Source organism: Salvia hispanica, chromosome 4, assembly GCF_023119035.1.
Source record: "Salvia hispanica cultivar TCC Black 2014 chromosome 4, UniMelb_Shisp_WGS_1.0, whole genome shotgun sequence".
In the NCBI taxonomy this organism is placed as follows: domain Eukaryota; kingdom Viridiplantae; phylum Streptophyta; class Magnoliopsida; order Lamiales; family Lamiaceae; genus Salvia; species Salvia hispanica.
The window spans coordinates 38,720,841-38,746,197 of NC_062968.1; the positions used below are offsets into that span (position 1 = coordinate 38,720,841).

The window sequence follows — 25,357 nt, forward strand, 5'->3', positions numbered from 1 at the left end:
AAATAAAGGAAATAACAACGCAGGCACAAAAGAGGGGAATTCCGCAAGACAGCTGAGCACCAAGAAAGCACCATCTAATTATAGTCAGTACAAAAGATAAATGTGCAATTTGATGCTACAAAAATCCAACTTGCACCTCAAATGAGACTCCACAAACATTGGCTAATTCAATTGGAGCAAATTCGAATATGGATTGGCAACAATTGCAACATAAAATCCAAAGATTGATTGCATATACAAATGCAAGCATTTCACTCTATCTTTGTATTCTACAAGAAAAAAGGAACTCAAAAGGCAAAGCCCCATTCCAAAAAAGGTGCAAGAATATATGATCAGATTCAGCTGGCCTGGCCAGCACATGTAGAAAACAAAAAACTGTTCCGATTCTTTAATTTTACCGTGCTCTTTTTGTTAAAGAACCATTATTATCAGCTCTTTTAAGACGATATCTATGTCCTTAGAGCACGGATTAACCAAATCTACAAAGAAAATGCAATTAAATAGGTGTATGAAAGTTGGTATATTAAAGCAGATTTCAGGCAGTGTCGCTGTTAGGTCTCACCCATGTGCACTACATAACATCTCCTAGATTTCAAATATTAATAATATTACCATGCTACACATATATATACACGCTACGCACTCTCAACTCTCAACATTAGATACAGATATAATCCTGGATGGGACCAGCAACAGCTGAGATAACTAAAGGTGGAGGCTAAACTGGAGAAAGTGATGGGATATTATGAGCAATGGGCTCAAGCTTTGGTCTCAGCATGTGGCTTCATCTTGTTGATCGGCTTGGTTTGCTGTTGCCTGAGCAGCAAGCCGCTGCCGCACGGAACCAACAGCAGCAGCACTGGCGCCTGCAGCTGCGACGGTGGATACTTTGGTGTCTAGTTTGTTTAACCTTCCTGGTTGTAGGATTATAGTGCAAAGATAGATAAATTAGGGATTGGTTCTTGCTTTAGATGTTGTAGATGGATTATAGTTTGCTTTGGTTTTTTTTTTTTTTTTTTTTTTTTTTTTTTTTTTTTTTTTTTTTTTTTTTTTTTTTTCCCTTCTTCTCTTGTATGAATAGTCTACTCCTTTGGTGTTAATACAATTTTCTTAACTTAGTACCAAACTGAGTTTGTTTGATCTAACTAATTGAGAAAAAATGGCCCAGAGAAAGAAAATGGCTTACAAGTAAGAAAAAACAAAACTGAAGCAATAAATAGCAAAAGAAAATGATCAATTTAATTCATATTCCTTCGTTCCATGTTAATTGAGTCATTTTTCTATTTTGAAAAGTTCCAAGATAATTGAGTCATTTCTATTTTTAACAAAAAATAACACTCTTTTACCTTCTCTCTTACTTTATTCACCATCCATTTAACACACTATTTTTAATCTATGTGGCAAAAAGAAGTATCTCTATTAACCATCATGCCATGAAAACATCTACCTTCCACCCATAGGACTATTTTTGATGGACAAAAGAAATATAATGAGATCCACATTCCATTATCTTTTCCATCCACATTAATTTATAGAGAATATTTTTAACCCGTGTCAAACTCAATTGAGACTCCTACGTGCGGATACAAGGAGTACTACTATTTCTAATACAGTACGGAAGTACAATTTTATTTTTAATATGTGATATAGTAATTATTTGCCATGAATTGATTACCGCAAAATAATTTACAAATATGCAAATAGTGTAAAATAAGTGCCTTACAAAGGTAACAAAATCAAAATAATATAAGGTCATGAAATTCAAGCCACATGCAAATTATATGGAACTGAATGATATTTGTGATGGTAGAAAATATTTTTTTTACACTCCATTTCTTAAGGCGCAAATTGTAAGTGATCACCGGTGGGCTTGATTTGAATACACGATAGAATTACCTGAAGACATGTGTTCAATTAACTTAAGTCAGTCAAAAAATTGTACTAACGTTTTTCATTGAATGATTTCAAGGTTTCAATGAAATATCAAACTCATTTCTATTCATGAAATAAATTGAGTCGTCAATAACTTCGAAAATTTTAGGCAGAGACTGGCGTACCTTGCTTAAAACAAAATTGGGGGTACTGAAAATAGGCTAAAATCCAGATTTATGTGCCGAAGCTCCGGTCACCAGCATCTCCAAGTCCGGGAATTATGAACCTGAAAAATGACAATTAGGAAATGAACCAAAACGATAAAAAAAGAACTCAATGTAAGCAAGCCATGCTGCGATTGATTAGCTCCCTTGAAATATTAGCCTACCCTTTCTCGTTTACGGTAGGGTCAAGGATTCCAGCATACACATGAAGCCTGAGAAACAGTAAGAGGGTTATTTAACCCATACCTTGCAAAAGCAAGAATATAGGGTCCCATAGATAAATTTACCCGGGGAACTTCTCGCTCAATTTTTGAAGGGCAGGAGGAGCAGCAACAGCGGCTATCTGTATCAAACAATTCACGCAACCAGTGAATATTGTACATGCGGTGGGAAAAGAAAATGTTAGAACCAGTGTTGACAGGAGCGCGGGGCACACTGGGTGACAGGCAGGTCGCCCCTTGAATCGGGGCGCACTAGCAGATGTGTGTTCTCATTTTCCAGTGATATTCACGAAGAACTTAAGTTGAAGAAGTAGGAGAATATCGGATTTGAACATTAATTATATTTGAGTTGTTTTAGGATAAAAGATTTGATAAGATTTGAAGAGTTTAGGCATTTGAAATTGCCCCAGGCTTGCCCCTTGAATATCACTCGCCCCAGCCACCTCGGGGCGATTCCTGTCAGAGCCCCGTGCTCATGGCAACCCTGGTTAGAGCCATGTCAGCCAGGGGTCATTAGGATTTTATGACAAACAGAACTGAGGATGAAGGGGACACACACAAGTTAATCGAACAATGTTATGGCCACAAATGTGAATTAAGATGGAAGCATTTGATTAACATTGAAAACCAACCACTTTTATTTGCTTATTGTCAACCCCTCGGTCCTTTATCAATTGTATAGCTGCAACCACTGTACCACCTGAAACATTATGAGAAGAAACATTAAACCATATCACCAAATATACTTAATTTGAAGTGCACGCATGCAGCAACATTGAGTAAAATCCTTTGTGCTCTTTGAATGCTTTAACCTATTACTACCAAATAGCTATACTTTACAGGAAAGTATACTATACATATATTTGCATAACTCCTCTATATGTGGCCCACCTAATGAGCTTTACATAGAGAAGGCTTTCTTGCAGCTGAAGGGCAACCCATATAAAGTATATAGCATTGATTCTAACCGAATACCAAACTGCAGACTTGCCTGAATCTACCTTCCAAGTAAATCTTAGGACAATAAATAACTGCATAATATCAGCAATAACAAATGATGATATCTGAAAATCTATACCTGTTGCAAGCATGGGATCAACAACAAAAACTCGAGAACCTTCTGCAAATTTATCTGGTAACCTGTTTTACAAGTATAAAATCGATTAGACTAATGAAAAGCCTGACCTCACTATTCAAAAAAGGAAGAAACTGGAGGCAAATCTATCCAAATGAAAACATTCAATTGAGCGTGCAATTATATAATTAAGAGTACAGCGCACTAGAAAGGGTTTGAAACATATAGACCACATTTAATCTACTTAACCCCGATAAATTTTTTTCTGCAAACGGCACTTACTTGTTCAAATATACAGATGGCTGAAGTGTTTCTTCATCTCTGCTGATGCCTAGCATTATTAGTTCAAATAAAATGCAAAGATCCAGTGAAAAGGCAATTTAAGTAGGACAAACATGAGTTAATTAAAATACAAAATTTATAAATCAGTGGATCAAAGATAATGCATGAGTAGACAACTACATAAACAACTAAGAATTCGTTAAGTATGAAACCATAACCAGAGTGCTTAAAAGTTATACACTCCAAGAGGGAAAAGTGGTATTTAGTGATACATTACATGTACAACTTGCAATTATTGAAATGCAATCCATTTTCTAGTAATCATAAGAAAAACAACATATCCATACCTAAATGATATGTATTTGTAGCTGGCAAAACTGATGGTGCATGCTCTGCTAAAGCCAGGCCAGCTCTCAATATAGGCACAATCTGTAGGATAATGATTCCCTCAAGTCTTAATCCCAAAATCCAACTACCAAAGCAAAATTATAGCCATAAACTCACACACACACACATGCGCATGCACACATTGTTTCCTACATATTACTCCACAATTTATACCTAAGAACAACAGAATCATATAAAAGGTTGGAAGAGAAAGAAGAATGATGATGGAAGACAGAGTGTGTGTGTGTGTGTTTCAGAGAGATAGAGACTAACTGAAATGGGTTCCCTTGGATCAATAAATTCCACTGCGGTAGCACCCATTGGCGACTGGATCTCTCCGCTAATAGTTGGCTGCCAGTAATTCATAAAAACACAAAACTTGCAACTAATTAGCATATGCAAAGATAAATACTCTAGTAATAAGCTTAAGCCTATGCTTGAAATACTTTCTAAATAAACAACAAGTGTTCACATTGCTTATGCAGTCTTCCCATTTCATGATATTCATGCATTGTCATCAAAGTTATCTTCTTTTTTATTTAATTTTTTTTACTTCCCGTTAACATGCAGTATATCAATTATCAATAAGGAATAAAAACAGAAGGCAGCATCAGTTATCCAAAATAGGAGCTGTGAAAGCTAACCAGCCACTCCCTAGATGCCTCATATATCAGCAACCTCCCAAGCTCCGCCATAGCGTTCTCTGAAACAGCACAGTCGAACAATTAAAGAAGAAAAAGAAAAGGAAACAAACAACGAGACAAGACAAGGAAGCCTAGAAGAAGAAACCTTCATGAATTTGGGATACTTAAGCATATTCCACAGCTAATTCAGTAAACTACTAGTACTAAAATTCAAGATTCACCTCTTCTAATATAATCCTAAGGCGACCAATGCAATTTTCTACTAACAAAATTTGAGCAAATGTTGGACTTACTGAATACGGGACAAGGCGTCTGCTCATTCCGAAGAACTGAAATCCAATGCTTAATTAAAGGGTGCGGCGGGACGAACACCTACCAAGTCCAACAACAAACCTTTTCAATTCAACATACTCAATTCCAAATAAGTCATCAAAATTATGAGCATTCAATCAAACAAACTAACCAACATTCTGTTCCCAGACGGTGACACACCAGATTTATCCGCCGTCGCTTGACAATTGCTGCGCCGTTTACGAAAATCCGAGCTCAAAACCTGGTGAGTGCTACAAATATTAAACAATCTGAAAAAGTTTCCTAAAAAGTTAGGGTTTAATTAAGGAAATAAATGAAAATACTATTAATGGTAGCGACGTGCATAATAGCGACGAACCTTGGGAATAATTATATGAGGGGAGGTTGGATTGAATGCGGGTGGGTGTTGGAGCGACGACGTGAAGAGACAATTATAGCATGGATATCGCAGAACCGGTGAATTCATAATGCCGAATCCCATTTTCTTCAATCCAAAACAGTTTTGTAATATGAGAGCGAATCGGTTATCTTTCCTGCAGATATTTCCTTTCCTCACATTTCCAAAAATATACTCCTATTATTTAAGCCTAGCTAGTAGCCTACTATCAAAAAGTAAAATAGAAAGTAGAGTAAAAACTCAAATGTGGTCCCTAACATATGACTGTTTTATCAATTTGGTTCTTAACATTATCATTTTGATTATTTAGTCCCTCACAAATAAACTCGGACCCGAATCGGTCCTCACTTAACAGAACCGTCAAAAAATAGACGGTGATTGCAATTTGACTATATTAAATTACTAATGGTAATTAATTGTACCTAATTATAATTCTTAATTCCTATTAAATTATAAATTATTCATTTCATTTTGCAACTGATACTATCTTTTTTCCAATTTTGCTAATAGAAAAAGAATTATAATTAGGTATAATTAATTACCATTAGTAATTTAATATAGTCAAATTGTGGTCATCGTCTATTTTTTGACGGTTCTGTTAAGTGAGGACCGATTCGGGTCCGAGTTTATTTGTGAGGGACCAAATAATCAAAAAGATAATGTTAAGGACCAAATTGATAAAACGACCATATGTTAGGGACCACATTTGACATTTATTCTATAAAATATAGAAAAGAAAGTGTACTCAGTGGAAAATGAGTCTTTCTTTGGATAAAGTTTTTATTTTTAAGGAACAGAAAAAAAGAGAAAGAATTTCTATTTTAAGGGGACAGAGAGAGTATAATATACGAGGAATAATATGCTACATACCTTATGTGAGCACCATTCGCGAGCACCACGCTCCTTTAAGGCACGTGTCGCTTGTTTTGATTTATACGTTTAGTTTGATATTAATACATAAAATATATTATTGACATTTTTAATTTTACAACTTTAAGAAATTCTTAAAATTAAAACCATAAATCAAGTAATATTAGTATATCATACATCAACGTCAAATGTATTGCATGCTATAATGAATTGAGCTAACATCCCTAGTATTTTATAAAAAAAATAAAAAATTAAATATACTTATATCATTAGAATATCAGATTATTTTTAATTAATGTTCGATTGTAATATACTCAATTAGTATTAATATAGCAGAGAAATGATATGTTACATACTTATGTGAGCACCACTCTCGTTTGACTAACGTTGTTCGTTTTGATTTATATATTCGTTTGGCTCTAATACATTAAAAAATGTTATTGAAGTTTTTAATTTCACAAAATTCATAAAAATCAAAGCTCGATTTGCTTGTTTTCTCTATAATTTCAAATAAATTAATAAAATTACAAGCTTTGATTTTTATAAATTTTAAAATATTATTTTTTAATGTATTATAATCAAACTAATTATATAAATCAAAACCAACAACTTTAAATGTGCGTCAAAGAGAGTGATGCTCACATAAGGAGCTCACATAAGATATGTAGCATATCATCATTTCTATAACATAACATATAGTATCAAATTTCATTTGTTTCATAATATAATGAATTGAGCTGAGCATTTTAATATTTTTTTAAGAAAAAGAAAATATTAACTATATAAATTAAAATACTTAAACATGAGTCAAAACACATATAATTAATTTTTTAACGAGTTTTGAATCTAACATTCCAAAAATTAAGCATCATGAAAATATCAGTTTTGAGCAAATAGTTTATTAAAAACTGATCTAAAAGCCTCATGTGAATTATTACATAGAAGATTTACATTTTAAAAAATCAACGTAGAGAGAACTGATCAGATGCATATTGTAATTTGTACGTGATAAAAATACGAGTTATTACAAGCATTAAATTATAAATTATTGGAGTACATCAATACTACAGTAGAATGCAACAAAAAGGAATTGTTCATATGAAGGAGGAAACAAAAGTTGAAAAACTTACCAAAACGGCATCTACCGAAATTTGTGAGTTTGAATGAATAATTCCCGTATAGACGCATTCCTGCCTGTATTTATGGTATCACGACTGATATGTAATAGTAATTTTTTATTTTTGTTGCAAATTTAGCAAATCATTAACTAATGTCAGTTTTCCAACTAATTGTTTCCAGAGAACACTGTCTTTGAAACACACATTTTTTATTTGATTTATGTTTGCATTTGTATGTGAGGTGTGAGATTAATGGAGGTAATCTCATGTTGGTTTGTTATGAAGCACAAATTATTAGATATAATTTTGGTGATTAGTTTATTATGGTGTGCGCGATTCATTTCACCAACATGTGAGATTTAATTTTTGTGATGTTAGCAAATTTAATTGTTAATTTAGCAGTTTTGATAGCAAGTTTCAGTTGAAATGCAGATGCTTATGATCCATTAGATCCCAATGGAAACATCACTATCAGATGGGATGTCTTGCAGGAAAACGACGACTCCTCTAAAGATGTACGTATCGTTGTTTGCTATGGCAGATAACTCTCTTATTTTTGGCCTAAAATGCGAGTTTTTTTTTTTTTAATCATAAATAGTTTGTCTTATCTATCTTCCCTATCGAACGACTTGACAGATAAGAATATCGATAGTGAACTACCAGCTATTCCGGCAAATTGAGGAGCCGGGATGGAAGCTAAGCTGGAGATGGGGAGGAAGCGAGGTAATATGGAATATGTTCGGGGCAGAGGCGATGGAACAGGGGAACTGCTCCTTCTTCAGAGGCAAAGTTGCGCCACATTGCTGCGAAAAGGAGCCCGTGATCATAGACCTTCTGCCCGCTGCACCTTACTCGATGCAGGTCGCCAACTGCTGCAGAGCCGGAATCCTCACATCCATCACTCAGCATCCCAACAAATGCGTCTCCGCTTTCCTCATGCACGTTGGGATTGCAGACCCCAGCGACGCGCCACCCGGGATGCCAACAGCCTTCTCCATTGGCGTCCCGGGATACACCTGTGGTGAGGCCTTTCAAGTCCCGCCCACCAAATTCACTAGAGATCAAGGCCGGAGAACCACTCAGGCATTTGGTATGTACTTATGTCTTTTTCATTTTTTTTCTCTCCTTCTTGTCATTTTTATAAATTACTACTATGTTTTTGTTTGTTGCAGCAACGTGGAATGTCACGTGTTCGTATTCGCAGTTTCGTGCATCGCTTGCACCAAGATGCTGCGTTTCCTTATCGGCTTTCTACAATGAGACCATCGTCAAGTGTCCAATGTGTAGTTGTGCTTGCCATGATCAACTTAAATCTCAATGTGTCATGTAACCCTTTTTCAATGTGTCACAATATTTTTCTTATGAATTGTATAAATTCCGATAACACAGTAATAATTATGATAGGATTTACTACATATTATTTGAATGAGCAGGGCAGGGGCGTCGGGTCCTACAATGCTGCAGCTAAGTCGAAACGAGCCGATGGTGCAGTGCACGAACCACATGTGCCCGATAATGGTGCATTGGCACATCAAGCAGAGCTACACGCATTATTGGAGGGTGAAAGTCACAGTGACAAATCTAAACTATATTAGGAATTATAGCGACTGGAATTTGGTGGTGATGCACCCTAATCTCAGAAGTGTTGAACAAGTCTTCAGCTTCAATTATAAGCCTCTCAATGTTTATGAAAACACAAGTCAGTATTTCAATCTCAATATCTCTCCAATACTTGTTACCAATTGAGATTATGTTCATTCTCTTTTTCATTTAATTTTCAGATGATAGTGGGGTTTTTTATGGGATTCAATATTACAACGACAGACTCCTGCAGTTAGGGAAGAATGGGAATGTACAAACGGAAATATTGATGCATAAAGATAGAGACTTTACATTTAAGGAAGGGTGGGGATTTCCTAGGAAGATTTCGTTTAACGGTCAAGATTGTGTGATGCCATCGCCAGATGATTATCCAAGGCTTCCCAATGCCGCCGGCTCTTTTCAGGCGCAACCACCCTGTATGCTTCTTTTGTTGCTTCTCATTATTGTTTTTATTCATATGTTTTTAAATGTTGATATAATTTAAATTTTATGATTTGTATTGAATGTGATTTCATTGAGGGCTGGGAATAAATGTAGTTTGATACTACATTTGAAGCCTTGTCATTACTCTCGGAATACAATGACAGTTTGTTTTTGTTCGATCGATGATGAAGTTTGCCTTTTGATTTGGATATGCCTTTTTGGATGCGACAGTGTATAGCGCCTAGCTTTTGAAATTATGCAAAGAGACATCACTGATTCCCCTAGATGTTACTGTATGCACTAGAAATGAAAAAATTGCCCTAGTGCATGGAGACACTTCTTCACCAATAGATTCAAAGGCTCATATCCAACGATCATCCTCGAAGGAACTACTGATTTATGACTCTAGCATGCATTCTTTGATGTGACTGGGTTTAACAAATAACATAAACATCCTCAACTATTCACCTCTCTTGAACGAGGTATGCAAAATTGTCACATGGCTTGAGCCGACCCAAGCCTGCCTCGGGCCTGATAATTTGGAACCCAACCTGTCCCAGTTCTACAGTTGAAGCAGGCTTGGTTGGTCTAGGTTTCTTTCTAAATATCGGGGCCTAGCCCAGCCCAAGCCCACTTGGTAAGTGGGATGGGATGTGCAGAAAATTGATTTTTTATATGCATTTTAAAAAAAAACTATTTGTCCCATTGAACCTAACTCATATATTTCCTTTTAGAATGTCCCAACAAAATTATCATACATCCACTAAATTTTTAAAAAAAATCAAATAAAATATAAGAAATTAAATCAATAAAAGCTAAACAAATCCTAATTAATTAAGAATAAAAATAAGTATGCATATCAGAATTGATAGTCGAACGCATGTTCAAAATTATCCTCAATGTAATTATAAGATAAAAACAATAGGTTCTTATTTATGCATATGAGAGCAAGATAAAACAATAGGTTCTTATATAAGGTCTCCTGCCGTTTGGACAAGCACAGTTCACATTTCATGCACTAAATATATAACATATGGACTGATTAAAAAACATGACTAAGTTCATAAGTCTTAGCACAGATAAGCAACCAACCCCATTAATTTGTCTGAGCTCACTCAAATCTCGCCGTCCCACAGTTCTTCAACTGTTCTGTACTGGCTGAGTGTTTCGTGGACAGCAAAAGTGCCTCTAACCAATCTTGCCTGCAACATCAAGAAAACAACGATGATTTAGGTAAGGTATTCAAACAAGAAGGATCCAATAAAACAGGGAAAAATATTTACGGCACATAACATATACAAGTTCTAGAATCTAGAGATAGATCCGGTTTACACTATAGATATGAAGTGAGATGAAATTCATAAGATGCATAGGAGAAATTCAGGTCACTCTGAAGCAATAAATGTTTCAACAACAGACTATTGCCAAATCCAGTATCAAACAAAATATACAAATATGTGAGTTGACCAGAAATTTGAGAACTTGCCTGCTCGATTTCAGAGAATTTGGAAAATAAGTCATCCGGTATAGACCAACTAAAGATGTCAAAATTCTCTTTGATCCTTGTTTCATTAGTGCTTTTTGGGAGTACACTGTGACCCATCTGCAAACCCCACCTCAAAGCAATCTGTGCAGGACTCTTGCCTAGATTTTTAGCAATAGAAACTAAAACAGGGTGCTGGAGCACTTCGCTCTTGAGCCACGATGTGCCAGGAGAACCCAACGGTGAATATCCCTTATAGATATAACAAGCAGACGGTACAGAATTAGGGTTTAGGGATCTCAATAGGTAATTAAAGTCAAATAGAGCATAGTAGTTCAATAATGAATAAAATTTCAGCCCCACAAATCTACAAAGTGAAGAAAACATGAACAATTATGAACAATCAAATTAATTTAGAAATCCACTCACAGATAAGTGAATTCCTTTGGATTTACAAAATTCTCTCAATTTGGCCTGCTGCCATGAAGGATGGCATTCCACTTGATCGACAGCAGGAGGAATACGGGCTACATCCAACAGATCACCCAACTTTTTCACGGAGAAGTTGCTAACCCCAATAGCTCTGGCCTTACCAGAATCATATAGCGCTTCCATCGCCTTCCATGTGCCAGGAATATCAGTAGGTATAAGGTTTTCGGGAGCAAAGCCAACAGAGTCCTTCTTCAACCGCACTGGCCAATGAATCTGCAAATGAACAAGTTTGTTGATATATAACCTATAAAGCAATGGATCCAAACACCCCATTTGCTTCAGAAAAGAATGGAAAGAACTTAAAAAGGGACTTACGAGGTACAAATCAACATAGTCAAGCTGCAATTCTTCCAGCGTTTTGTTCAGTCCAACAGGTACATCTTCAGGAGCATGGTCTCTAGACCTGCATTATTTATAAGAGAGTTTAATTAAAATAAATTGGTTCATCTATTCGCATTAATAACAGACTTAATCAAGAATATACCAGTCCATATACAAAACTTCACCATCTCATATCATATAAAAAAGAACAAGGAAAAAAAAAAGAAACAAATCCCAAAGATATTATTTATTTGAACATATACTTACCAGAGTTTAGAGGTAATAAACAAATCTTCCCTCTTTACAACTCCATCATCAAACAGCTTCTTCAGAACCAACCCAATCTGAGAAGGAAAAAACTCATGTCCATCATTATTTGCCTACCATATTGCTTATACTACATTTTAGAAGCAAAATTCTCAACAAATCATGTCCATCATTATTTGCCTACCAATCTACCACCATTAACTGCAGCACAGTTCTTTACCCTTGACTAGAATAAAAGCTGATCATGATTCTTAAATATGCTGCAGAAAAAAATTCATTACCTCCTTCTCATTGTTATAAGCTCGAGCACAGTCAATGTGACGGTATCCATTCTGCAAACAGAAATTGGTAGACATTAAAGAAGGGTATATTTCTATGAATGTAGAAGAGAATTTTTCACAATGTCGAACTATATTTAATCCAGAGTCAAACTTAAAATTATAACACAAAATAATTACTAAATCTCAATATTCTGATGCACACTCCTATTCCCAAAGATCAATTAAACTAGCATGTATCTTGTGCAGTGTTTGGTAGATTACATACTCTCCATCCTAGCATGTATACATAAGACTTGTTTGATATTCATTTCACAGTTTCTTAGACGAGACAATTAGGATCAGAACAATAAACACAACACGCGATTTAGAGATTCGGCGAAACCATCAAAGAAGGCGCTAAAAAGGTGACCTAAAGAAACGCACAAATACGCAATAGAGAGACCTTGATTGCTGTTTCAACAGCGTGGCCGACGAGGCCGGGTTCGGACTGCCAAGTGCCAAGGCCGACCGACGGAATTTTAGCTCCGGTATTCAATTGGAAGTATCGAATCTCCTGAGCCATTAGAGAGAGAGAGAGAGAGAGAGAGAGAAACGGAATGCTGAAACGAGCGACTAGCTGTTGCTGTTGGACAAATTAAAGATTGGAAACGACAAGAGTAAACGCCACTGAATTAATAGGCCGGCGATTTTTATTTTTATTTTTATTTTTGAAGTGCTTCAAATTATCGATCTTTGTCTTGGTTTTATTTTGGACTAATAGTTATTTTATCATGAAGGTTATTAAATTCTAGTATGTCTATTAATTTTAAATTTTGAATATTAAATGATGAAGTTTTAATTTTTTCCAATTATCTCATTTATGCACAAAATATAATCGTTTAATAATATTCAAAATAACGTATTTTGTCATTAAATTATGTATTTTTCTTTTATATTTTTTTCTTTTATTATTTCTCTTCAACTATTGTTATTTTTAACATCACTAAAATTTGTGCATCGATGAGACAATTAAAAAAAATTAAAACTTCGTAATTTAATATTCATAATTTAAAATTGAAAGAAAATAACCAAACTTTATAATTTAAATGATATTACCACTATCATTTATTATGAAAATTTCAATCTTCGTACCAATTTAAAATAATGGCAAAATATTTTAAATTGATGATGTAGATACCCGTAGCAATGCTATTATCCTATGCAAACAATGGCAAAATATTTTAAATTAATGATGTAGATACCCGTAGCAATACTATTATCCTATGAAATCCATTATAGTATAAAGTAATACTACTACTATTTTTATTGAGATTTATATGATGCTATTTATTCGAAAAACACCACAATGGCAAAATATTTTGAATTAATGATGTAGATACCCGTAGCAATGCTCTTATCCTATGCAATCCATTATAGTATAGAGTACTACTACTATTTTTATCGAGATTTATATGATGATATTTATTCGAAAAACACTACAATGGTCAATGGCAAAATATTTTGAATTAATGATGTAGATACCCGTAGCAATGCTATTATCCTATGCAATCCATTATAGTATAAAGTACTACTACTACTATTTTTATTGAGATTTATAATGATGATATTTATTCGAAAACACCGCAATGGCAAAATATTTTGAATTAATGATGTAGATATCCGTAGCACTACTATTATCCTATGCATTCCATTATAGTGTAAAGTAGTAGTAGTACTATTTTTTATTGAGATTTATAGTATGATGTAATAGCAAGAGATGATGATATTTATTCAAAAAACACCAAGTTGCGCAGTTTCAGGTAACAAGGGTTTAATGGGATAGAAATGCAAGAAAGTAAGTAGAACAATGCTTAGATCTCTCCATCCCAAAGATCTTCAAAGGTTTTGTATTCACTGAGTTTCTCATGGACGAACCCGGAGCCCCTAAGCAATCTTGCCTGCAATTACAAAACACATCAGCTCTAAGGGAGTTGTAGGTTTCAGGTGAAGAAAATCACAGAAATTCTCAACGTAATTTAGTGATGAAAATTGCCCGAGTTTAAATTAAATGCATCCAACTTGCCTGCTGGATTTCAGAGAACTTGGCAAACAAATCATCTGGTATGGACCATTTGAAAACATCAAAGTTCTCCTTAATCCTTGATTCATTCGTGCTCTTTGGAAGTACGCTGTGACCCATTTGCAGTCCCCAACGGAGTGCAACCTGAGCTGGAGTCTTGCCCAACTTCGCTGCACTGGAAACTAAAACAGGATGCTTGAGGACTTCGCTTTTAAGCCAGGTTGAGCCTGGAGAACCCAGTGGTGAATAGCCCTAAAACTTATGGAAATTCTAGTTAGAGCACTGGTTAGTCATCATTGTAAAAGTGAAACAAATGCATCCATCTAATGAACAACAGAAGTTCTACAAGACATAAACTGAATGAAGAAGTCAATGAAGATTTTGTGAACTCACAGATAGGTGGACACCCTTAGATTTACAGAACTCGTGTAGTTTAGGCTGCTGCCACGAGGGATGGCACTCAACTTGGTTGACAGCTGGAGGAATGCGCGCTACACTCAGTAGATCACCCAGCTTTTTCGTAGAGAAGTTGCTAACCCCAATAGCTCGGGCTTTCCCAGAATCATATAGTGCTTCCATAGCCTTCCATGTGCTAGGTATATCCGAAGGCCGAAGGTTTTCTGGCTCAAAGCCAACAGAGCCCTTTGCCATCCTAACAGGCCAATGAATCTGCAAAATCACAATATTTACTATTGATAGTTTCTGGTTTTCCATTCTATCTGAGCTGGCATATATGATTAGTTTGATTCATAACAGAACCTACCAGGTATAAATCAACATATTCAAGTTGCAACTCTTCCAGTGTTTTGCCTAATGCCACAGGTACATCTTCTGGTGCATGGTCAGTACACCTACAGTGTTTGGAAGGTTAAGTCATTAACCTCAGAGATCGATAGCTCACAATCAAGAGACTGATGCAAAAACAGAATTATAAAACTACACACCAAATACAAGTTACCAAAGTAAGTGCAAGTTCACGATATCATATTAAGTTCAATCAATTCAAAAACTCTTAGTTATGATCATTCTGACCAATCAGCATATCAGGCAGATCACCTTCACAGATAAGCTTATAGAGTATTCAATACACAACATCAACAATGTAGCCTCTGTTCTACTTTCTCCGCAACACAAATCACTATGCAGCTGTACATAGACATAACTATACAAAACTAACACAAGTACATCCATATAAAATGCATACCAGAGCTTGGAGGTAATAAACAAGTCCTCCCGCTTTACAAATCCATTATCAAACAACTTCTTCAGAACAGCACCAATCTGTAAAAAAAAACTGTATAAGTCTCCTAGACACAGAAATATATAAATTCTACTATCACACAGTAGGAACTTGTTTATGTATGTTTTCATCATTTTGTATGACATGCTTTAGGTTAATGAATACATCATATATTTCCAAGTCACTCTCACATCAGAAACAATACATGAGTGCTCTTGTCTTGCAGTTTATGTTTAAATGCAAAAGCCTATAACTCAAATCGCATCAATCTTTCTATCAAAAATCAGAGAGTGCAATATATACCTCCTTCTCATTGTTATAAGCTCGAGCACAGTCGATGTGGCGGTACCCAGTCTGCAACAAAAAATTCAATGCCGTTACAAAGGAAAAATTACACATCTCGTAATCATGACTCCACAACCGAATGTTGCAAAAATTAATCATCAGATTGCTGAAACAACATCGAATTTTAGAACAACGAAGCGCGAATGAGATTGAGATCTGATCAATCACAGGCTAAAGAGACACTAAACAAATTGAAATTGGAGTTAGACACAGTCATGCAGGCAGAGGCAGGAATACCTTGATGGCAGCTTCAACAGCTTGACCGACAACGCCGGGCTCCGACTGCCACGTGCCAAGTCCAACCGATGGAATTTTGGCCCCTGTGTTCAACTCCAAGTATAAAATCTCCTTCGCCATTTACGCTATACTCTGCAGATTGAAGGGAAAATAGGAATGCAAATGGCGTGAACTAAAGAGAGTGCCTTTTTAAGAATGAAATTGAATAGCCAAAATTAAATTTCCTTCTATGTCGTCATTTATTGCGTGGACTGAGACGGCATTTCAAGATTCTACTACTAATATATGGGATATTTAAATATTTTGTATTTATACCTCTATATTTACGTCTAGTCCAATCATTAACATACAGAAAAGGCCAAAACACATAAAAAAATAAAGTACTACTACTATATTTATAGGATGTAATTAGAAGTCAAAGATGTTAATTTGATGCCATTAATAAAATGATGTAACGGTTGAATTCATATTAAACTTCTACTAATAAAAACAAACGTATTTCTTTTAAATGGTTATCGATACATTTGTTTAATTATCTCTTCCTCTCACAATAAGAGTCACATTGTCATTTCAGTCCATCCCATAATAAAAATCACATTTTTACTTTTATAAATAATAAGTAGATTTCACAATCAACTATCTTAGTTCATTCACATTCTATTATAAAATTAAGAGTAAAAGCCAAAGGTGGTCCCAAACATATGATCGTTTTATCAATTTGGTCCTAAACATTATCTTTTTTATTATTTGGTCTCTCACAAATGAATTCTGACCCGAATCGGTCCCCAATTAACAGATCCGTTAAAAAATAGACTGTCAACGTGATTTAATTAAGTTTTGATCAAATTAACTATTTTATTTAATATTTTAAATTATTTCAGAAAAATAAAAATAAAAATAAAATTGTTAAAAACACTAAAATGACGAAGAACAGTTCTTCGTTCTCCTTTCTTCATTCTCCTCTCTTCCGGCGACGGCTGCAGTTCGTGAACAAGTTATGCTCTTTGTAAACCAAACGGTCCGGCGAGAGCGGTCCGGCGAGCGTCCTCCTCCACGCGGCTGACGTCATTGGCTAGCACAGCGTTGGCCTTGAGCATGACGAAGCATTTGGGGCGGTCGGGCTCCTCATGGAAGCGGAGGCGGAGGATGGCTCTCCAGGAGCTCAGCTCAGCAGCGGATCCGTCGTAGAAGGTGTTGTGCTGGTAGTGGGTTGCGGCGTGGAATGGGGAGAGGGATGCGAGGAGCTTCTGGTGGGCGGATTTGTTGGGCAATCGGAGCTTCACTTCGACTTCCATCAGTAATCGAGAAATGGAAGCCGTGATTGGGAATTTTGTTGGATGGTTTAGAGGCCAATGCGGTGGGATTTGGAGGTGAGGTCGACGGCGGAGCGATCGAAGTGGTGGAGGAGGGAGGAGGCGGCAGTGGCAATGGTGGTGGTGGCGGAGGATGAGGCGGCGGCGGCGCGTTGTTTGCGAGCTTCTTCGAGTTCTTCTTTGTCTTCCACTTTCACTTCGATTTATGTAGGTTTTCGCCGAAGCATCTCTCGATTTCTTTCTCTTTGCTTTTGGAAGTAGAATCCCTACTCATATTTAGTCAAATTTGCAATCACCGTCTATTTTTTAACGGATCTGTTAATTGGGGACCGATTCGGGTCAAAATTCATTTGCGAGGGACCAAATAATAAAAAAGATAATGTTTAGGACCAAATTGATAAAACGACCATATGTTTGGGACCACTTTTGGCCTTTACTCTAAAATCAATATAAAAAAAGTGAATCATATATTCCACTAACTTTTTCAATCCATTATTCGTTACATTTCTTAAAATTCATACCGACACCAAATATAACGTTTGTGTGTGTTGTAGTATGACATATTTCTTTTTCTCCTTAGTATTTTCATAGTGAAAAATATAAAAATATTTTTTTATAAAAAAATACTCATATAAAATTAAATAGCTATCAAAATAAAAAATATATACAAAAATGTATGGATTAGTGAATTGGACAATTAGTATATTTTTATGTTAATATCATGATAATTAAATTGAGGTATTTATATTTGTTTCAAGAACATTTATAATATCAACAAATTAAGTAGAATTTAAGGTTTAATAAAAGAGAAATAAAATATATCAGTACATAAGTTGGATGACATAACTTATAATTATATTTATATATTTAAAAATTTAATGTGTGCAAAAATATTTTTTAGTTATATATAAAAAAATTGAAAAAGTATACTAGTATTAGTTATACATTTTCAACATACATTCACATTTTAGCTAAATTACACAATATCCGTCATAACAAATAATTTTGATACAAAATGAAATGTAAACCACACATTAACCTCAATATGCTAAATTATAACTAATGGTTTTGATACAAAATGAAATACAATCAAAGTTGATTATTTATATATTAAAAAGAAAAAATTAACAATTTAAAAAATTATTTTACTTACTAACAAATATGTTAGTCAAACTTGGAAGTCAATAAATTAATTCCATTAGCCAAATCTATTTAATTAATTTAACCAACCCACTTTTGATTAATTAATCACAATTTATCGATAATTTATTAATTTAATGGATTGGTTTTAGGTTATTCAAGCTTGGTGGATCTGGAAATGATTTGGAATTTGTTTGGAGGTCCTAGTTAAATTTTAATTAGATTACTCCCATTCCACAAGAACATCATTATTTTTTTTAGTCAGTTCTATAAAAATTATACATTTTCTAAATCTAAAAACTATTTTATTCCTAATGATGTTATACTCATTCTTCACTATTAATATTTTAATTACTTTTTCTTTCTAAAAATATATCTCTTTTACTTTAACAATTATGCATCAAAAATTGTGTCCAACCAAAAGTGCATATTCAGTAGAACTGATAGAGTATATATATCATTAATTTGATAAGGGCCGGATATAAATTTCAGAATTTCTAATAAGTTTTTAAATAAAAAAAAAGTTAAAAGAATGTTTTGGGTTAGAGGCTTTTAGAGCATCCTCGACGGTTGCCTTGCGGAAGAGCACGACAATGCACCTGCTTGATGCACTTTTTATTAGCACTAAATAAACCTGCAAGTATACAAAGTATATATAGTATAGCTAAAAGTTAGTACCGGATATCGAACACGGGGAAGACGAACACAAGTATCTATCCTCTACTAAGACTCAAATACTATCTGGAAAAACAAGTGGGTTTTGAAAACTTTTGGAAAACTAAAAACAATTGAAAGCATAGACCAACTAAAAGCGAATAAAACACGGAGAAAGACGATAGAGATAAGGGAATCCCGGGGATGTGTGTTCACAGTTATGGTTATACAAAATTCCAACTACAATACCCTAGCACAGTTATTACTTTGATAGAACGAGTCACCTAGCTTATGCTCACGGGATACAAACGTTGATTACAAGATTAGGGTTGTCAATCCTAACACGTAACTCCAAAAAGCTCCTAAGACCCTTGAAAAGTCCTCACTCTCAATTAACAAAGTGCCGTTTTAAGGGAAGCTAACTGTAGCGTCTACTAAGTGGATCTAACTCGCTAGAACTCTCACACACAGTTATGAAGCAAGTTATATTAAATCATACACAATTATGTCACTCAATCATGCAGCATCAAAATTACTTAGGGAAGAAACAAAGTAAAAACAAAACGGATATTAAATAGAAAAATAAATTTGTATAACCAAAGTCGTTACTAACACATCCCTAGAATCCTATGAGTTTAGTTACACATAAATGAAGAAGCTAAAAACATAGATTGGAGGGAAGACAATTTGAATATAAAACTAAAGCAAATAAAACCCGTAGGTTGAATCCTTTGTCGTTCTTGATGTTCTTGAAATCCTTCTCCAACTCCTTGAACCAATGAAGTACTCTAGGTCTTGATCTCTATGAAGTATTTTGCAAGTAGAAGTTCTCTCTTTTTGATGAAGCTTGAGGTCTTATTTATAGGGGAAACCAATTCTTTGTTGTAGAAGGAAAAGATCTCCAAAATATGGTAAATCTGGGCGCAAATCTAGGGCTTCTCGAATTCGCCGCCTTTCTCCGGCGGGCCGCCGCACCTTGGCCGACGGTCGCCGCGTTGGAGTCCAAAGAGTCTGTTCCCTCGGCGGCGGACCGCCGCACGTCTTCCGGCGGTCGCCGGACGAGACTTCTCTTCAAAGCACATTTTTCCGAGCGGACATGCATTGATCTCGCCCGCCGGGCGCCGTCTGACTCCAGATTTCCAAATGTGGCGTTTTGGCTCCCTTTTTTGGCTCAATTATGCACATTTCTCACAAAACACGTCAAAATACCAAAATAGACAAAATATGAAAATAATGGACGTGTAGAGTGACTTTGACATTAAAAACGGACCAAATAATGGCCTTAAAACAGTGCAAAATCCGAGCGTATCAACTCCCCCAAACTTACATTTTTGTTTGTCCTCGAACAAAACAATAAAGACACAAGAATAGACGCACGGAATGCACAAGGACTAGATGTTATAATTGCCTCAAAAGATGGAAGAACAGTTTAAACATTTATTAACGCAATTAAATCAAGCAAGGCTTATTAGTGCACTTTCATTACTAACTCGTGGAGCAACTTGAATTCAAGCCCTCACATGTGGCAAACTTCCAAAGATGGGAAGTGTTCTCTCACTCTCAAAGTGTATAAGGATAATGTGTATATAAGCACTCAAATCATGCATCATGCAAAGTTTACCATAGGCTTGCTCAAAGTCTAATCCCTCATCTACTAAATGTGATTAAGCTTCAAAAGTCCGAAAGGTCTTTATCTTTGGTTGTAATGTAGCTCTTTGGTAGGTGAGGAATATTTGGCTAAAAAGTGACTTAAAAATAAAAATATCCCAAGTAGAGTAAAGATAACTCCACTTTTCTAAACCCAAGACACTTTTAACACTTTATTTATTTCTCTTTCAACTCACTTTCCAATCCTTTGATTTTCTTTTCTTTTCACAACCTTTCACACATTTTTTTTCTTCTTTTTTTTCTTTTTCTTTCTTACACATCCTTTCTTTTTTCTTTTTCTAAGATCAAGCACATATTTGGAAATTTTCTCAATTTCACAACTTGTACTTTTCTTTACATTAAGCACACCACTTTTTATACTTTCTCCTTATCTCTCCAATTCCTTTACAAAATAAGATAGCAAAAACTAACTAACCCAAGGAATTGTCCCCATTATTTTGGCTTCCAAAGGGAAAAATTTTGAAATTTTGAGAAGGTCAATATTTTGGACAAAAGTAGGCTAAGAAAAGATGACCAATCATTCTCCTAAATCAACTTAAACACTATGTAAACTTAGGAAAGACTAGGAGCAAGTTCTAGAAACATAAACATGAATGCAGATAAATCACACAATAATGAAATATAGGCTCAAATCCTCACAAGGTATAAAGCATGATTCAAGGCAAACAAGCAATTCACTAATTTTGCACCTTTTCACCAAACCATCAAATCAAAACGTTAAGCCACACTTAAACATAGATGGAATGTAATATCATTGGTAACTCGATCTAAAGTGTGTCCCTAAGCATGCGTGTTTCTAAGTTCTTCATGTTAAGTTCACGACATGGATTCAAGAAAACATTTTTAGAACACAAAATTCACCTACGGGGTTTTGAAAAACAAAAACAAAAAACTTAAAACAAAAAGAAAAATCCTAAACTCACGGTCCACCACTTCATCCCCCCAAACTTATTTACAACAAAGTGTAAAATAAGTTTGCAGAGTCGGTAGGGACGTGAGTGAACTACTGAAAAAAAAAAACGTACCTTGAAAATTCTTGCGTCGAGGCTTGACCGGGCGAAAGTTGAGAAACTTTGAAAAAATCGCGCTGGAAAAATACGCCCAGGCGGCGGCCCGCCGCAGCATGTCCGGCGGTCGCCGCGCGACAACAGAATGTTCCAGCGAGCAGGTGGCGGACCGCCGCAGCACATGCGGCGGTCGCCGCGTAGAGGTCAGAGCCTGCGAAAAAAAATAAAAATTCAATGCACAAAATTAAACTAAAACAAAAAAATACTTAACTTAAAGCAAAAATTGTCAAAAACAAGGTTGGGTTGTCTCCCAACAAGCACTTATTTTTCGTCTTTAGCTTGACGTTCTTTGAAGTTCATGAGTTATCCCCCATCGTGAGGATTCCTTTGGGATGCCTTTGTACCAACAATCTTAGTCTCTGCCACCGCGAATGGAACCAACTTGTTGAGAACTTTCTTCCACCATTTGAATTTTCCATTCGAGGTTTTGATCACGTAGATTTCGGGGTCATCGTGAGGTGGAGTCTTCTTCCTCTTCTTTCTCTTGGGCTTTTCCTGCAAGGTAGGCTTAGTAGGATTAGGCTCGCCCTTTTTAGGAGCTTGAGGTAAAGTGTTAACAATGAAAATAGTAGGGTTAGAAAGATCTTCCCCTCCAAATGGATCATAAGGCTTAGACAAATCGGTCACCATGACCTCCCTGCAATCATGCTCCATCTTAGCTTGTTTCGCCTCTTCATACTTAAGCATCGCGCTTTCGATGTTGTAGGTCGACTTTCCTCCATGGTCACTTATCGTGATTTCTCCTCTACCTACATCAATAAGAGCTTTGCATGTGGCTAGAAAATTTCTGCCTAAAATTAGAGGAACTTGTTTATCAACTTTCATGTCTAAAACAAAGAAATCGGCAGGGAATATGAAGTCATCAACCTTTACTAACACATCCTCAATTACCCCTACCGCATTTACCGCAGTGTTATCGGCCATCCTTAAGCAGGTATCTGTGGATTTGAGCGGCCCGATGTTGAGCTTCTCGTAGTACTCCAATGGCATTATGTTGACGCTAGCTCCAAGATCACAAAGAGCCTTGTCTACCTTACCATTCCCAATGGAACAGCGAATGATGAATTGGCCAGGGTCCCTCTGCTTGACAGTCCTTTGCTTTTGGATGATATCACTACAGTGAAGAGGTAGCTTTAGATCAGATTTCTGGAGCTTTTGCTTTTTCATCACCGCCTCTCTCAAGAGCTTGGCATACCTAGGTATTTCCTGCAATGCATCAACAAGAGGGAGGTTAGTATGACATTTACAAAACATATTTAAGAATTGTCGGAATTGCTCTTCAAGCTTGAACGGCTTCCTCGGCTGGAAGGGGAGTACAATCCCATTGTGCCGCACGAGTTCCTTCTTGGCGGGCGCCTCTGCCTCTTCAGTGGCGGGCCGCTGCGGGGTTTGCGGCGGTCCGCCAGGCGTCGGGCAGGATCCAAACTGTGCCCCAGTGGCGGCCCGCTGCAACGTATGCGGCGGTCCGCTGGGTGTCGGACAGTCCCTAAAACTCGTTCCGGAGGTGTTGGCTTCATCCTTGTTGATACCGACAACATTGGCAACAACCTTGCCTTTATCCTCCACTACCTTCTTTTGGAATTGATCCATTTGTAACTTAATGATGGACACAGTGGATCTTTCTATCCTCTAACATTAGTTCCAAGATCTTTTGGATGCCAGCCTCATATTTGTCTTCCTTGGTAGGTGGCTCCACTCCTTTCTCTTTCCCTAGATTGGACAAAATTATGATTATTAGCATGAGATACATGTGGATGTGGGTAATTTCCATTATAATTATTAAAATTACCACCCCCTGATTAGGGCGATAATTATTATTATTATAAAGCCTGTTGGGATCACCCCCATTGTGGACATATTTGACATCTTTGATGACATTCCCCTCTTTGCCTGGAGCTTCTAATTTTTCAAGTCTTGCTCTGATGAATGCCAATTCTTGGGATGTCTCATTCCCACATGAATTATCCAAAGTAGTAAAATTATCCGTTTGAAGATATCACTCCAAAGTGAATTGTCTTCCCCGGCAACGGCGCCAAAAACTAGATGCACTTTTTATTAGCACTAAATAAACCTGCAAGTATACAGAGTATATATAGTATAGCTAAAGGTTAGTACCGGATATCGAACACGGGGAAGACGAACACAAAGTGTCTATCCTCTACTAAGACTCAAATACTATCTGGAAAAACAAGTGGGTTTTGAAAACTTTTGGAAAACTAAAAACAATTGAAAGCATAGACCAACTAAAAGCGAATAAAACACGGAGAAAGACGATAGAGATAAGGGAATCCCAGGGATGTGTGTTCACAGTTATGGTTATACAAAATTCCAACTACAATACCCTGATATGGATCCATGTATTTTGTGATCCATTTCCCAAGGATTTACCCAATTTGTAGGTGATTGATCTAATATTTTTGTGAAGTAGATTTTCTATTGTATCAATAATGGCAACCCAACAAGAATTTAGGAAACTAAGATGATCAAAACAAGAAGTAACATTGGATAGAGTGGAAATTGTGATACATAGTCATTGATGAGGCAAGCTAAGACACTTACAACATACTAACATGCATCCATGGCTAAATCTTCAAGGGAACCACAAACCTCAAAGCATACCTCTACTTGATCCATGCTTGAACTAGCAATTGATGGAAATCCCATGCTTGAACTAGCAATTGATGGATTCAAGCAACCTAAATCTAGGAATTGGATAGAAACCCTCTCCAAGAGGAAACAAAGCTCTCAAGCATATAATTCAGCAAAAACCTAAAGAAAAGAAATGACATCAAGAGGTATTTATACTATGGGTCCAAAAATAGAAAGTTGGCCCACAAAATCTAAAAAAGCGGCATAATCGCCTGGTCGGGCGTTTTTCACATGCCAAAATGCCCGGCCCGGGCGTTTTCCCTGTCCCCGGGCGTTTTGCACAGTAAAAAATGCCCGGCCGGGCGTTTTTCCCGAAGCTCTCGGCCTTCTCTGCGCGACTTCCGTAAAACCGCCATAACTCCCTCATTCGGACTCCGATTGGGATGTGCAAGATACCCACGCGAAGCTGTTTCCAAGATGAAGACAATGGTGGCAGTTTCATAGCTTTCGGATATCATCTCGATAGGACGGATTTCGGTTGAATCCAGCTGTAGCTGAAATCCTTGACGCACGGCCTCCATGATCGTATCATCCTCCCCTTCTTGGAAAGGATTTGTCCTCAAATCCGAGCCTTCTCTATTCCTCGCATCCTCGGGAGGCCCTCTAGCTTTATTGGATCCTTGGAATTTCTTCTCTTTCATCCTTGGGCCCCAATCAACCCATGGTTCACGCCGAAGGGAGGACCCTTGACGTCGAGCACCCGTGGTCATATCA

At 36.4% G+C, this 25,357-nt stretch overlaps 4 protein-coding genes across 5 annotated transcripts; 1 reads left to right on the forward strand and 3 right to left on the reverse strand.

Annotated features, from left to right (window-relative positions):
- Window positions 1-1,671: 1,671 nt before the first annotated feature.
- On the reverse strand, window positions 1,672-5,564 carry LOC125218938 (uracil phosphoribosyltransferase). 2 transcript variants are annotated; one of them, XM_048120747.1, is made up of 13 exons: window positions 5,376-5,564; window positions 5,169-5,258; window positions 4,999-5,077; window positions 4,706-4,764; window positions 4,335-4,412; window positions 4,022-4,103; window positions 3,675-3,723; window positions 3,396-3,457; window positions 2,950-3,017; window positions 2,384-2,439; window positions 2,261-2,308; window positions 2,058-2,158; window positions 1,672-1,896 (listed from the first exon to the last, which is right to left on the reverse strand). In XM_048120747.1, exons 1-12 carry the CDS (start codon window positions 5,496-5,498, stop codon window positions 2,107-2,109), a joined length of 846 nt encoding a protein of 281 aa, XP_047976704.1. In that variant the 5' UTR covers window positions 5,499-5,564; the 3' UTR covers window positions 1,672-1,896; window positions 2,058-2,106. The 2 variants fall into 2 exon arrangements, with proteins under 2 accessions (XP_047976704.1, XP_047976705.1); XM_048120748.1 differs by having other exon boundaries at window positions 5,169-5,286; window positions 5,376-5,484.
- Window positions 5,565-7,654: 2,090 nt separating this feature from the next.
- Window positions 7,655-9,517, forward strand: LOC125221025 (COBRA-like protein 6). The gene is made up of 6 exons (XM_048123150.1): window positions 7,655-7,670; window positions 7,835-7,917; window positions 8,039-8,492; window positions 8,575-8,728; window positions 8,836-9,101; window positions 9,184-9,517. Exons 1-6 carry the CDS (start codon window positions 7,655-7,657, stop codon window positions 9,486-9,488), a joined length of 1,278 nt encoding a protein of 425 aa, XP_047979107.1. The 3' UTR covers window positions 9,489-9,517.
- An 863-nt stretch (window positions 9,518-10,380) lies between these two features.
- LOC125217853 (NADPH-dependent aldo-keto reductase, chloroplastic-like) lies at window positions 10,381-12,911 on the reverse strand. The gene is made up of 7 exons (XM_048119413.1): window positions 12,714-12,911; window positions 12,272-12,322; window positions 11,991-12,067; window positions 11,718-11,805; window positions 11,340-11,615; window positions 10,914-11,162; window positions 10,381-10,629 (listed from the first exon to the last, which is right to left on the reverse strand). The coding sequence occupies exons 1-7, from the start codon at window positions 12,831-12,833 to the stop codon at window positions 10,543-10,545; spliced, it is 948 nt and encodes a 315-aa protein (XP_047975370.1). The 5' UTR covers window positions 12,834-12,911; the 3' UTR covers window positions 10,381-10,542.
- Window positions 12,912-14,015: 1,104 nt separating this feature from the next.
- LOC125223205 (NADPH-dependent aldo-keto reductase, chloroplastic-like) lies at window positions 14,016-16,362 on the reverse strand. Its single transcript, XM_048126229.1, has 7 exons — window positions 16,153-16,362; window positions 15,874-15,924; window positions 15,535-15,611; window positions 15,094-15,181; window positions 14,724-14,999; window positions 14,334-14,582; window positions 14,016-14,208 (listed from the first exon to the last, which is right to left on the reverse strand). Exons 1-7 carry the CDS (start codon window positions 16,270-16,272, stop codon window positions 14,122-14,124), a joined length of 948 nt encoding a protein of 315 aa, XP_047982186.1. The 5' UTR covers window positions 16,273-16,362; the 3' UTR covers window positions 14,016-14,121.
- Between the last annotated feature and the right edge of the window lie 8,995 nt (window positions 16,363-25,357).

What these genes read in the sequence shown, in the direction of transcription:
- LOC125218938 (XM_048120747.1), bottom strand. Translation starts at nt 5,498, where the DNA reads ATGGGATTCGGCATTATGAATTCACCGGTTCTGCGATATCCATGCTAT. An exon ending in CGTCTGGGAACAGAATGTTG is followed by an intron (nt 5,078 to 5,168) that starts GTTAGTTTGTTT and finishes TGGACTTGGTAG; the next exon opens with GTGTTCGTCCCGCCGCACCC. An exon ending in CCTACCGTAAACGAGAAAGG is followed by an intron (nt 2,159 to 2,260) that starts GTAGGCTAATAT and finishes GTCATTTTTCAG; the next exon opens with GTTCATAATTCCCGGACTTG.
- LOC125221025 (XM_048123150.1), top strand. An exon ending in ACGACGACTCCTCTAAAGAT is followed by an intron (nt 7,918 to 8,038) that starts GTACGTATCGTT and finishes ACGACTTGACAG; the next exon opens with ATAAGAATATCGATAGTGAA. An exon ending in CTTAAATCTCAATGTGTCAT is followed by an intron (nt 8,729 to 8,835) that starts GTAACCCTTTTT and finishes TTGAATGAGCAG; the next exon opens with GGCAGGGGCGTCGGGTCCTA.
- LOC125217853 (XM_048119413.1), bottom strand. Translation starts at nt 12,833, where the DNA reads ATGGCTCAGGAGATTCGATACTTCCAATTGAATACCGGAGCTAAAATT. An exon ending in CTGTTGAAACAGCAATCAAG is followed by an intron (nt 12,323 to 12,713) that starts GTCTCTCTATTG and finishes TTCTGTTTGCAG; the next exon opens with AATGGATACCGTCACATTGA. An exon ending in ACTATGTTGATTTGTACCTC is followed by an intron (nt 11,616 to 11,717) that starts GTAAGTCCCTTT and finishes GTTCATTTGCAG; the next exon opens with ATTCATTGGCCAGTGCGGTT.
- LOC125223205 (XM_048126229.1), bottom strand. Translation starts at nt 16,272, where the DNA reads ATGGCGAAGGAGATTTTATACTTGGAGTTGAACACAGGGGCCAAAATT. An exon ending in CTGTTGAAGCTGCCATCAAG is followed by an intron (nt 15,925 to 16,152) that starts GTATTCCTGCCT and finishes TTTTTGTTGCAG; the next exon opens with ACTGGGTACCGCCACATCGA. An exon ending in CTAAGGGTGTCCACCTATCT is followed by an intron (nt 14,583 to 14,723) that starts GTGAGTTCACAA and finishes CATAAGTTTTAG; the next exon opens with GGCTATTCACCACTGGGTTC.